Raw genomic sequence first — 14,694 nt, forward strand, 5'->3', positions numbered from 1 at the left:
CAATGTAATCAGTTGGGTAAATATGATGTCAGCCATGAGAGAACCTAATCAGTAATACCAAAATGATTTTCAAGCCTAGTATCCAACAATATAAGATGATCAACTGTATCTAGCACTGCACAGATCCAGCAGCAGCAGACCATTCACTACTTTAGTAAGTGCTGTCTCCATGGAGTAGCAAGTTTGAAATCTCGACTGCAGTGGCTCAAAGAGATCGTTATCAGCAGGGTAAGCACTAGCTGCTGTGAAACTACTTTTTCAAGAAATGTAGACTCTATTCCTGTCTATAATTAACTTTCTTAAGAATAGATTTAATCACTGCAGATGTAAAACACACAGGAACGGTACCAGTGACCTAAACAGTGACCTAAACCAACTTCTGGAGGTCTTTGGTAACTTGTCTCTTTGGTGGATCCTTTGGTACTGCTGGAATGACTTTTGACCAAATTAAAAGTTACTTAGGGAGACTCAGTTGAGATGTAAGCCTTGCATTGTGAGGGAACAAGGGAACATCAGCTATGACATTGTGGCCATGTTCTCTGGGTATGATCCAGTATGCAGGTGCCTCAGCACTGAGGACACCAGTGGATGGAAAAGGTCAAGAAAACACCCATGTATCAAATAGCTGCAACAGAGAGATGATTACTTTCATGAGGTGAGGATGGACTGGTTGGCTGCCTGGGTAGTTGACAAGCGAAGTCAGTTCTGTAGTGCAATAGATGTGGTGACCCAATGCACCAGTGCATGCTCCCAGACCTGACTTGACCATGCAAAGGCAAATGTCAGTATAACCACAGAATGGTTGTAGGATCAGAATTACATCAGGAGTAGAACAGTGCTTATCCAAGGACTCAGCAAGTGAGTTAGCCAAAGCAGGAAAAAAGCATGATTCCATGCTGACAAAGTCAATATTTGACAGAAGGGATTATGCATGTTATGGTCTATAGACAAGTCAAATGGGAGTACAGTATGAAAATACACAATTTTTCTTTTGTATGTATTTATTTATTTATGTTAGTGCATGTGTGAGGTGGGGTCTCTCTCTTTCTCTCTCTCTGGGTTGGTGTAACAATACATCAGTATTAATGAAATGACTAAGTTTGCACATTGTATCTGTCACCACCAGAAAACCCCTGACATATTGGGAGCAGCATGTTGGCCTACAGTTGCTCCCTGGAATCAAACTCTCAGGCACACTTGTCTTGTTCCCAATGCACCGTTAACAACTGACTTGATGGACAGAGCAGAGAAACAGCTGCTCCTCTACAAGACACTGGAATGGAGGACAGCAGGGGGGGTCTCGCTGTCTCTGATGGCCTTACCAAACATGTCAGACTGAGTGTAGGAATTATCAGAGCTCAAATACTCTCGTTTGCAAGACATTTATCCTGACAGAGAACACAAACATGTAATGTTTTTTGTAAAATGCAAATTCTTTTTTTAAACATTCTGGAAGGACATTTTGATTATACCTTTTTTATTTGGTGCTCATCAACATACACAAATATTGTGTCATAACTGTAAGGATAAAATAGTTTTTCAAAAACAGTAACTCAGATATTTGCTTGTAAGTGAGCTTAAGTCTGTTTTCTACACAGCTACATGCAAAGTAGTCCAGATAGCTAGCTTAGTGGCTTGGCGAATGACCTTGCTAGCATAGCGGGCTAATTAGCTTCCTCAGTATCAAATTAATCTCTTAAAATGTCTGTATTTGTGCTATGACCAGTGTTGCCTTACAATGACTGCAAACTATAATTACTGGTTTTTGAAACAGTTTACTTGATTGTAAGGCAAAATTTTTTAAATTGCTTTGACAGCTAGCTAATTGTAATAGCTGCGATTTTAGGCTCTGTATCAAAACAGCTGGTAAATGGGTGTCAGTGCAAGTTTTAATGCAAAATTTTGACCAGATTTTAACTTTACATGAGATATTTGTGTTGATTATGCAAGTAAATAGTAAAAGAAATACACAAATTGTGGCAAAGTGTACATAACTGAATTGAAATTTCTTCCAGCAGTTTCACTTTTGAAATACTTATGTGACCGTGCTATTTCACAATATACAAATAGTGACTGGTTTGGAGGGCAGCGTAATGGAATGTCACCCCGAGGGATCATTGTCAGCCTTGGGCATGCCCTTACCAAAAAATAGTACTGATAAATATATAAAAAGTAAACTGGAAGTATATCAAATCAAATCAATTTTATTTATATAGCGCCAAATCACAACAAACAGTTGCCCCAAGGTGCTTTATATTGTAAGGCAAGGCCATACAATAATTACGGAAAAACTCCAACGGTCAAAACTACCCCCTGTGAGCAAGCACTTGGCGACAGTGGGAAGGAAAAACTCCCTTTTAACAGGAAGAAACCTCCAGCAGAACCAGGCTCAGGGAGGGGCAGTCTTCTGCTGGGACTGGTTGGGGCTGAGGGAGAGAACCAGGAAAAAGACATGCTGTGGAGGGGAGCAGAGATCAATCACTAATGATTAAATGCAGAGTGGTGCATACAGAGCAAAAAGAGAAAGAAACACTCAGTGCAAGTATGTTTCAAGTATACTTGAAACATACTTGCATGTACTACTTTTTGGTAAGGGAATCCCTCGGGGTGACATTCCATTATGCTACCCGATAAACCAGTCACCATTTGTTTTATTATACATCTGTGTAGTTAATAAATTTATCTTTACAATTGTGTGAAAAAATTGCTAAGTCATTTTTTATTCTTTTTATTTTTGGTTATTTTTACTAGAAACAAATAATTAATTTAAATTTACTAGAAACAAATAATTAATTAAAATTTCATTCATACATAAAAATTTCTCCTCTTGAGATCAGCTTGAATGGCAAGGAACACATTCTTTGATTGTTCAAACTCAGGATTCCTCATAGTGTCAATACCCTTATCCTTAAGGTACCTGGATATCCCGTACCGTAGTGAGTTCATGGTACTGTGTTTCAGCCTCTGGCCAGACTTGGAGCCCACTGATGCGTAGCACTGTCCCAGTTCATGGTCACGTGTGGCAGTGGGAAGCTTCTTGAACTCGTCGGGTGAAACACCATGCAAATCTTTCCCATCGCCCTTCGCTAAAAACTCCTTGAACAGTGCGGAACTTTTCTTGATACTTTTCGCAGTACTCTCACTGTCTTTCTTGGATAAAAGAGCGTTTATCCCATCAGTATCCATGGACGCAAACCTTCTGCTCTCCACCATGATGTCTCATCCATGTCTTTATGTCTTACAGACATAAAGACATGGATGACCTCTAATTTCCTGCTTTTAAACTCAGATAAAACTGAAGTTATTGTACTTGGCCCCACAAATCTTAGAAACATGGTGTCTAACCAGATCCTTACTCTGGATGGCATTACCCTGACCTCTAGTAATACTGTGAGAAATCTTGGAGTCATTTTTGATCAGGATATGTCATTCAAAGCGCATATTAAACAAATATGTAGGACTGCTTTTTTGCATTTACGCAATATCTCTAAAATCAGAAAGGTCTTGTCTCAGAGTGATGCTGAAAAACTAATTCATGCATTTATTTCCTCTAGGCTGGACTACTGTAATTCATTATTATCAGGTTGTCCTAAAAGTTCCCTAAAAAGCCTTCAGTTAATTCAAAATGCTGCAGCTAGAGTACTGACGGGGACTAGAAGGAGAGAGCATATCTCACCCATATTGGCCTCTCTTCATTGGCTTCCTGTTAATTCTAGAATAGAATTTAAAATTCTTCTTCTTACTTATAAGGTTTTGAATAATCAGGTCCCATCTTATCTTAGGGACCTCGTAGTACCATATCACCCCAATAGAGCGCGTCGCTCTCAGACTGCAGGCTTACTTGTAGTTCCTAGGGTTTGTAAGAGTAGAATGGGAGGCAGAGCCTTCAGCTTTCAGGCTCCTCTCCTGTGGAACCAGCTCCCAATTCAGATCAGGGAGACAGACACCCTCTCTACTTTTAAGATTAGGCTTAAAACTTTCCTTTTTGCTAAAGCTTATAGTTAGGGTTGGATCAGGTGACCCTGAACCATCCCTTAGTTATGCTGCTATAGACGTAGACTGCTGGGGGGTTCCCATGATGCACTGTTTCTTTCTCTTTTTGCTCTGTATGCACCACTCTGCATTTAATCATTAGTGATCGATCTCTGCTCCCCTCCACAGCATGTCTTTTTCCTGGTTCTCTCCCTCAGCCCCAACCAGTCCCAGCAGAAGACTGCCCCTCCCTGAGCCTGGTTCTGCTGGAGGTTTCTTCCTGTTAAAAGGGAGTTTTTCCTTCCCACTGTAGCCAAGTGCTTGCTCACAGGGGGTCGTTTTGACCGTTGGGGTTTTACATAATTATTGTATGGCCTTGCCTTACAATATAAAGCGCCTTGGGGCAACTGTTTGTTGTGATTTGGCGTTATATAAAAAAATTGATTGATTGATTGATGTCGTCTGCGACGCATCACCCCTGTGCATGCGCGAAACACTGTTGCCCCGTTATGACAAAATTGGTCCACAATCACTTATAATGTTGCCCGAAATGGTGCAGAATCAGTCAATAATGTGGCTATTGTTAACTTTGGATGATTTATTGTGAAAAGTATTGCAATTATTACACGCAAATCAGCCAGTCAGAACAAAGGATTTCAGTCAGATGTATAATAAATGCAAATAAAGACTGAAAGCTGTATGATTTATATAGTTAACACCAATGGCCTAAGCACATCAGTGGAGTGAAACTTATTACCTTCCAACCATATCCACAGTTTGTTCTGCATCAAACAAGTGCTCAAGTTACAAAATTAAAAAAATAAATGAATGTGTCTCAGAAGATAAACTCCCATCTGTGGTTATATATAGTTGATGCTTCTAAAATCATCCTTGCTTCCCCTTCCAACTACTCAGCAGGGAGTTCTCCTACAGAGGATGAATCACTTCCTTAGGAAGCTCTGCCTGTGCCAGTCAGTTGACCAGTTTGCAGTGACTGCAGAAGAGATAAAGAGTTTCCTAGGAGAGCCTGGCAATGCAGCCTGACAAATGTTGGACCTCCCGGCTGATCCATGCTGCTGTGAAAGCACACAGCTGACAGAAAACAATGAACAACACACTCTGCTAATAGGCCGTGTGTCCACCACCACAGAGAAGAAGAAGAGACTCCTGCACCCAATGGAGTCTCCTGCTCTTGAACTTCAGTCTCAGTGGGGAAACAGTGAACATGAGGCCAGGAGTCTATGACGCTCAGCCAGAGCCATCACCTCCTCATGGTTACAGGACATATTACAAGTGTCAAACTTTGTGAAATTAAAACACACACAATAAGGTTCAGCACTCAAGTTTCATCACCTTTATGAAGTTTTTCTGTTTGAGATCTTGAGCTAGGTTTATCTGTTGATGTCTTCATATTATCTGATTAAAAGTAAGTCCCTTTGGCTGCTCCCTTGTTTGCACTCGGGGTCACCACAGCAAATCCAAGGTGGATCTGCATGTTGAATTGGCACAAGTTTTACGCCGGATGCCCTTCCTGACGTAACTCCACATTACATGGAGAAATGTGGCAGGGGTGGGATTTGAACCCAGAGCCTTCTGAACTGAAACCAAGCGCATTAACCACTTGGCCACCACCCCTACCACCCCTATATTATCTGATTAAAAAATGTGAAAGATGTACTGGTAGATTGTATTTAGATTTCTCTTTTATATTATCCTATTAAAAGAGAAATTTAAATCCAATCTACCAGTACATCTTTCACATTAAAATTACGAGGGCGGCACAGTGGATTAGCAGTTAGCACTGACGCTGCACAGCAAGACTGTCGTAGGATCGCTTCTCACCTTTTCTGTGTGGAGTTTGCATGTTCTGCGTGGGCTCTCTCTGGGTGCTCCGGCTTCCTCCCACATCCAAAGACATGCAGGTGAGGTGGACTGGAAACTTTAAACTGACTGTAGGAGTGGGTGTTGGTGTGAATGTTTGTTTGTCTATATGTGGTCCTGCGACAGACTGGCATCCTGTCCAGGGGGTACCCTGCCTCATACTCTATAACTGGCTCCAGCCCCCACCCCCCACCACATGACCCTGATTGGAGTAAGCGGGTGTAGAAAATGGATGATGGGTTAAAATTAAGACCAATGAAGCTCAAGATTTTATTCTGAGGAAAACATTCAACACAATGTTTTAAATATGTCAGCACACTGAGTAGTATACAGTGGCTTGCAAAAGTATTCATACCCCTTGGTATTTCACACATTTTAATTTGTTTATGGTATTTCAAATACAAAAAGTAAACCAGGCTTCTCAATATAAAATTTTCTAAAATTATTTTCCTTAAACTCAAACTGAAAGTAAATCTCTACAACCTGATATAAATTAATTAAAAATATAAAAGCCAAGATGATGGGTTGCATAGTTAATCAGCCCCTTTGGTATAATACCTGTAAAGAATCAGTTTTACTGCTAGTTTTCTTCAGACAAGTCAGGGGATGGATACATGAACATTTCCAAGTTACTGAATATGTCTTGAACTTTATTTACATCATTTATGAAGAAATACAAACAGTATGGCACTCTATGGTAAATCAGTTTGGAGTAGACAGTTCTCAAAAACTGAGTGACTGTGCAAGAAGGAGAACAGTGAGGAAAGCCACCAAGACACCCAGACAAACCAGAAGAAGTTACAGGCTTCTGTGGCTGTGATTGGAGAAATTGTGCACAGTGAATGTTTTGCATTTTGTATCCCCAGTTATACAGCTTTTTTTTTTTCATTTATATAGCGCTAAATCACAACAGAGTTGCCTCAAAGCGCTTCACACAGGTAAGGTCTAACCTTACCAACCCCCAGAGCAACAGTGGTAAGGAAAAACTCCCTCTACAGCTTCATGATGAAGTAGTACAGAGGAGGGTTTTCTTTCACCAAAACATTAAATCTAGGCTTACATCTCAGATGTACCTTCTAGCAAATTGTAGCTGAACTTTCAGGCCTTTTTTTAATAAAACCCTCCTCTGTACCACTTCATCATCAAGCTATATACATAACTGGGCATACAAAATGCACAAATGTACAATTTCTCCAATCACAACCACAGAAGCCTGTAACGTCTTCCTTGTTGTTTTGGTGGCTTTCCTCACTCTTCTCCTTCTTGCAGTCACTCAGTTTTTGAGAACTGTCTACTCCACACAGATTTACCATAGAGTGCCATACTGTCTGTATTTCTTCATAACTGATGTAAATAAAGTTCAAGACATATTAAGTGACTTGGAAATGTTCATGTATCCATCCCCTGACTTGTCTGAAGATACTGGCAATTAAACTGATTATTTACAGGTATTATACCAAAGGGGGTGGTTACTTATGCAACCCATCATCTTGGCTTTTAGATTTTTAAGTAATTTATGTCAAGTTGTATAAATTTACTTTCAGTTTGAGTCTAAGGAAGATCATTTAAAAAATTACATTGGGAAGCCTGATTTATTTTTTGTATTTGAAATGCCATAAACAAATTAAAATGTGTGAAATACCAAGGGGTATGAATACTTTTGCAAGCCACTATATATATATATATATATATATATATATATGTATGTATGTATGTATGTATGTATGTATGTACTATTCAGCTCGCTACAATGACCTGTTGGTTGGTCATCATAATATTACATTCTCTGTTATTTACTAGCCTTGATAAAATATTAAATAAATATACAGTAATATGCAAATGTTTTAGGCACATTATGTCTTAAACAGTTGTCCATGTATCATCTCCTGACGTTTCTAAAGATAACTCGGTGTGAAAGTGATGATTACCTGTGAATTCATCAAAGGGTACCACTAACTTCAACAACCTTAGAAAATCTCCAATAAAATAAAATTAAAAATAACTGCAGTAAAATCTAAAAAGAAGCAGATGGAGAATTAGATGTGATTGGAACACAAAAAAGCATGAGATGAATTAGAAGATGAAAAAGAACATGAAGAAGATCTGTACATTTTACATCTGTTTAATTTGAAATGACATAAATGACAGCATTTTTGTTGTTGTTGACTAACTTAGGGCATTTTATTACATATAATGATTAAACAAAATCAGCTAATTTGCATTTGCTTCTCCACATATTTTTAATTCTGTATTTAATTTTTGATGTACTAGTCATGCTATACAAGTCTGTAGGATGTTGTTCTATTTCAGTAGGCATTATTTCCCTATGTCAATTATATTGGGATAAAATATAAAAGAAATTTGACAATTTTAACAAGTGCACTTGTACAAAGTCTGCAAAATTATTTAGTCAGGTGCTATCTAAGAACATTATTATTATTATTATTATTATTATTATTATTATTATTATTATTATTATTATTATTATTAATTTGCGGTTCTTGCAAAAATAGCAGCACGAGTACTCAATAAATAAACTGATTTAAAAAAAAAATGAAGCACATGTCACTCACATACTGCCGTGATTTTAATAGGCTAAACCCTCGAGGACCGAGCACGTGATTGGGTGGCCACGCCCCTCCCGCGGCGCGGTGTGAAAATAATCAGCGAAGCGTTTAAACAGCCGCACATTCTCCACTGGAGCTCAAAATGAAGAGGAGCCACAACTACAGCTCGTCAGACAGCGACTTGGACGACAATGTCGAGGTGGAGAAGGACAGCTGCGACGAAAATGTGTAAGTTCAACTCTTTATGTCACATGTTTTAATGTCAGATGTTCTGTCAAAGACACAGTTCAACATACTGCAGATTAATGACTTATGATGTCCACTTTATGATGTCTTCATGTATATATATATATATATACTACAACAACAAAAATGCTGTCATTTCACGAAATAAAACAAAAAAAATTTTGATTTTACTGTAGTTATTTAAATTTTTATTTTAAGATTTTATAAGGTTGTTGGAGTTATTGTTTATATATATATATATATATATATATATATATATATATATACTACAGCAACAAAACTGTCATTTCACAAAATAAAACACAAATTATTTATTTATTTTTATTTATTTTATTATTTTTTTAGATTTTACTGCAGTCATTTTAAATTTTATTTTATTGAAGATTTTATAAGGTCATTAGAGTTATTGGTAACCCTTTGATAGATATATATGTATATGTAAGTAAGTGGCTACTCAGGGTTGCAGCAGCAGATGTTATATGGATCTGCATGTTGATTTGTCACAAGTTTTGTGCCGGATCCTGTTCCTGGCGCAACTCCACATTACATGAAGAATGGGCACGTGTGGGCTTGAACCGGGAACCTTCTGTTTTGTTAGCGAGTGCAAAAAAAAAACAGTAATACAAATTTCAGTTTCTCAGAACAAGCTGCATCTTAAAATTACTTGATGATGTTCAAATTAGTTATTAAAAACAGAGGTCTTCATATTATATGTATTCAGTTGGATGCAATAAATATCTTCAATTGATTGCCATCATAGTTGTTGTTGTTTATTTTGCTGTTGATCAGCTAACTGATTACTCAGGTGATTGTTTCAGCTAGTTTGTTTAAAATATAGAATAGCTGTGATATTAACACAAAAGCTGCTTCCATTTAAGACTTGCTTCTTTACCTTCATTCAGACAACTCGATTCCCCTCATGGCCCAATGTCGCCCTCCACAACGACTCAAGTTCAAGCTCGAAAAAGGCGCAGAGGGGTGAGTGAAACCATCAACTGTGTTGCCAAGTTGGACGCTGATGTCTGAGAGACTGCACTGTTTTCCACTGCGACCTTTAACTCAAAGTACGCTGCTGTTAATCCATCCACAGATTATTGAGAAACGGCGACGTGATCGGATCAATAACAGTCTGTCAGAGCTCAGGAGGTTGGTGCCAAGTGCTTTTGAGAAGCAGGTATGTTGGTCATCAGTTCTTCCTTCATTGTCTCATAGTGTGACATCCGATTGGGGTCCACCTTCAGAAAGTGGTCTTTTACATTTGCCTTTATTTACAGGGATCCGCGAAACTGGAAAAGGCGGAAATATTACAAATGACTGTGGACCATTTAAAGATGCTTCACGCATCTGGTGGCAAAGGTATTGGAGTTATTCTTGTTTTCTAATGTAGCGGACTCATTGAAAACAGCTCCTTTCTAACATTCTGACGCCGTTTCTTGGCAGGTTTTTTTGAGGCTCATGCTCTTGCCAAGGATTACCGAAGTCTGGGATTCAGGGAGTGCTTGGCAGAGACTGCCCGCTACCTGAGCATCATAGAGGGTCGGGACAGCACAGACCCCCTCCGTATACGCTTGGTGTCCCATCTCAGCAACTATGCCTCTCAAAGAGAGGTTCACGCTGGACTGGAACACTTGGCTTGGGGTTCCGCCTTTGGCACTGGCCCTCACCCGCTCCTTCTACAACACCCTCAAGGCAGGACACCTGCATCTAGAAGCAGTAGTAGCCCACCGTCCTCATCCTCCTCTTCTTCAACATCTTCCTCCTCTTCCAGTGAGGCATCTGGGACATCCAGACTCAGTGTGATCTCCCCTGCAGACTCCCTCAGGGTGCCTCCAAATGGTTCTCTACCCCTTAGTCTGCCTGTGCCAACATCAAAACTTTCTTCGCCACCGCTCCTCACCCTCTCTTCACTTTCGGCCTTTCCCTTTTCCTTTGGTGCTTTCCCTCTGGTCTCCCCGACGGTCCTCAACACAGCGGGACCCTCCTCTACACTATCAAAGCCATACAGGCCATGGGGCACTGAGATAGGTGCCTTCTGAAGCCAAGAACTGGACTGAAAACAACAGCTGAGCTGTGCCCATCACGACAACCTGGCTGGCCTTCTTTTATAAAATTAAAAATTCAGAACAAAGTTAATTAATGGGGTTTTTTTATGAAGTACATAATAAGTGGGAAGTGTTGCTTTGGGCGGTAAAGTCCTCATATTGTTTGTTTGCAAAAACAAAATCTAAAAAAAGAAAAAAAAAAACCTATAAGTGAAATTCAAATGTCTAAAATCTCTTACTTTTACATCTTTTCAAAACGCAACTCTTGAAATTGAACTGTTCAAATTATTTTATGTTAGTGCGTAAAACTAATTGCTAATTTAGCTAACAGCCACTGTTTCCAGAGTGAGAACTGATGACTTATTTAAGCACAAATTTAGAGGTAATATTTTGTAGACCAGAGACTGTAACTTGTACATTTGACCTTCACAGATGTCTCCTTGTAATGTAACCCAGTTACTTTTTAACTCAGTCTGTTACTTTAGGTGTATCAGAACCACACGTGCCATCATTGGAAAGCTAACAACTTGACTGTTGCATTCAATTATCTATTTCTAATCATTTTTGTACCCATGAATGAAGTTTTAAAAGAATAAAATATAGATTTACACCTTCTGATGTGTTCTTTGCGTTTACTCTGTTTTTTGAAGTTGATGTACACAAACAGGTTATATGCAGCTGCGCTGTTAGCGGCTAATGAGGTAATAAGAATGCCATTATGGACTGAAAGGCAGTTCCTTTACTGTGTACAAGCTGGGTAAGTAACCAAATCTGAAGGCATTGTTGCTTGTATGAATACCCAGGAAATCATTAAGAGCCAGAGGAAATCCTTTACAATGTTGGCCTGACCTCACCGGGTGGGTTGGTCTGAGACTGACACAATGGTGTGAACACGATGAAGGCATTGGACGAAAGCAAGCGCAGTAACAGCCACACAGACAGCTGGACCAGCAAATACCAGATCAGCTCCAAGGCGCCGGTTCTGGCTCAGTTACAAATTTCAGTGAGTTTACTTTAATACACCCCACCAACTCCCGCAGCATAAATCAGCTATAGCGATCCTGTTGTATCAACTAAAATACCAATTATTTTAAAGCCCAAATACAGTATACAGTATTGCGCAAAATTCATTATGCTGGCAAAAATAAAACACCCTCGACATTTCTTGCTAATTTTATAAAACTTATATTTGTTGGTAGCAATAGACCATTTCACATTAATAATCTCTGATTGCTTTGTAGTTTACAATTTACTGTTGTAATACATACATTGTACGTTGTAGGTGTATTGTGAGCACCTTGCGTGACGGCACCCTGAAATCAGTGTGAATGGGTGAATGTGGGGCATCAATGTAAAGCTCTTTGCACTTCTGATTCAGATGAAAAGTGCAATGTAAAGTGCAGCCCATTTACCATTTACATAACTCCATAAAGACAACAACTGTCAGTGAACTATGAATAGATCAACATGCTGATGGAAAGCCAAGTGATAATTCACTTTTAAAAGTAAAGGGTCATCACACATTTATTTTGTTGGGTCTTTAATCTTTAGCACTCCAAGTCGCAAGTTATTTAGGCATTTACATTATTTCTTGCAAATTTTGCACAGTACTGTATACATTTGACACCTCTCAAGAGCAAGAGCTGTTGGTTTCACACAGTAACAATGTTCTGTCTTCTATCTGGGTCTGTTGTTTCACTGCCTCAAAATTCATGATTTTTATGATCACATCAAATAAGCAGAGCAGAAAAAACATAAAATCCATTTCTCCCCTCAGTAATATTATTGTGAGGTTTTGAGGGCTTGGGTTCCAGCTTGGTGTGGTCCAAATAAATCTTTTACTGCCACCTACTGGTGGAGAATTACACTTTTTGTTTGCGCCTCACATCTCATTACTTATCTGGATTAGTTAGTTGACTCTGCCAGAGAATTAATGTCTTCGGCTATGTTTGTGTGTTTGTAAATTTGTTAACAGGCTGGGCCAGTTCGGGTAAGGGAACATGTACTAGTGCCATCAGAACCACCCTGGGTACTGACCACCACCCAGTCAGACGACTGGTCCTTAAGTGCCCATCTATTTTGGTGGTGTCCAGCAGGTGATTTCACTGATGAACTCATCCCATCTGCTCAAAGTGATGTTAATCAATGAAATTACCTGCTGGATTCAGTGGCTGCAAAGAAAACCTGCACCCTCTTGGCCCTTTCTGGAATACTTTGGACACCACTGATCTATTTATTGTAGCCAGGTGATACTTGGGCATCCCCTTGGTTTTTTCCAGTTCGTGGGGCGCTGATGCATCAGAAATGTGACAGAAACGCACCCACATAGCTGAAATGTTATAGCTAACTTTCCCTTATAATACAAGTGTTACAACTCACCTGAGTTTCCGCAAGTAACTGTTCATTTGACACAAAGTCATTCCCAAGAGGACCCACAGATCCTCCAAGGAGACCTAGTATCAAAGACATCCAGTGGTCACCTTCGGTCACTGGATAGAGTCCAAGTCTTACAACTACACAGTAGTAGCAGAATATCTCGAGTAGAAACAGGATATCTCAAAAATACATGACAGGATTTCAATATACTTCGGGGGACCCTTGGGTCAAATAAATGTTAACTGTATTTGGAACCAGATATGACTCTGGGATTATTTTTAATTAAGTTTTTTTTTTTTTTTTAGAAGATGAGATTGATGGATGTGGTGAGGGAGGACATGCAGGTGGTTGGTGTGAGGACAGGGTATCATGGAGACAGAAGACTGGATCTGGCAACTACTAATGTCCCTCATTGTTTTCCATCTTTACATTGTAAAGGTTAAAGAGAGGACCATATGGGTCATTTTTGGAGGTATTTGCTCCATGAGTACTATCTACCTTCATATATAAACACTTGAGAATGCATTTAAAATTATACCAGAAACGCAGGATGATATGACAAATTAATTACAGTTGCATTTATTTGATCAAGTGGACTTTGACGTGATTGTGCAGCTAACTGGCTGTATTTGGTTTTACTGTCATCTATTAGCATAGAAAAATGATTCTAGTACATGCCATATTGACAGAATCCCAAACTTTAATTTGGCAAAGCTTTTACAGAGAAATCTATGAAGAGAGAAACACAAGCAGCAGAAGATGCAGGCAGATATCAGTGGAGTAAAAAACAGACCAGAGTGCTGACTGTAAAGTGTTGATACTTTACATATTCTTCTAAAGAGAGCAGACATTAATGATACATTGTGTTGAATATACATTCAGCCCAACACACACACACACACACACACACATACATAATGATCACACTAGCACAATGGGAGCGACATCACATTCCACGGTTCAAAACACTATGTATGACTCTGGTGTGGATTATTGGAAAACAGCATTTTTAATGTAAAGTGTCACTCTGCAAATGTGCAAACACTTGCTCCCACTGGCCAACGACTTATTAATGATAAAGTAACTGTCAAGTTCATTACACTCAATGGTTTTGGTGTATATTCCTGTTCCAAGTATGCATCTTGAAAATAAGTAGATGTGAGTGATGGGATATGCTGACACTTCAATGAGACCTGTAGTTGACATAAACCAACTGTCATTCTTCACAAAAAACACAGAAACACCATCGGGGACATCATCAGAAACACAGCAAATGTCAGTCTACAGTCACCTCACAATACGGCCTTGCAGAATGAAGCAGTAATTGATGAAATGTTATTTTAAAGATGGAAAGGTGGATTTCAGTACAGTGCAGCACAATACAAACATATGTACTTCATATACCATCATAGATAGATAGATAGATAGATAGATAGATAGATAGATAGATAGATAGATAGATAGATAGATAGATAGATAGATAGATAGATAGATAGATAGATAGATAGATAGATAGATAGATAGATAGATAGATAGATAGATAGATAGATAGATAGATAGATAGATATGATCTAGTCATATCTTAATAGATGATATTTAGGTAGATAGAT

At 39.0% G+C, this 14,694-nt stretch overlaps 1 protein-coding gene across 1 annotated transcript; it reads left to right on the plus strand.

Moving 5' to 3' along the window:
- The first annotated feature begins 8,517 nt into the window (after positions 1-8,517).
- LOC117514463 (hairy/enhancer-of-split related with YRPW motif protein 1-like) lies at positions 8,518-11,323 on the plus strand. The gene is made up of 5 exons (XM_034174935.1): positions 8,518-8,648; positions 9,569-9,644; positions 9,757-9,840; positions 9,941-10,022; positions 10,107-11,323. Exons 1-5 carry the CDS (start codon positions 8,563-8,565, stop codon positions 10,700-10,702), a joined length of 924 nt encoding a protein of 307 aa, XP_034030826.1. The 5' UTR covers positions 8,518-8,562; the 3' UTR covers positions 10,703-11,323.
- Positions 11,324-14,694: the final 3,371 nt, after the last annotated feature.

This window comes from Thalassophryne amazonica, chromosome 7 (genome assembly GCF_902500255.1).
Source record: "Thalassophryne amazonica chromosome 7, fThaAma1.1, whole genome shotgun sequence".
Lineage (NCBI taxonomy): Eukaryota > Metazoa > Chordata > Actinopteri > Batrachoidiformes > Batrachoididae > Thalassophryne > Thalassophryne amazonica.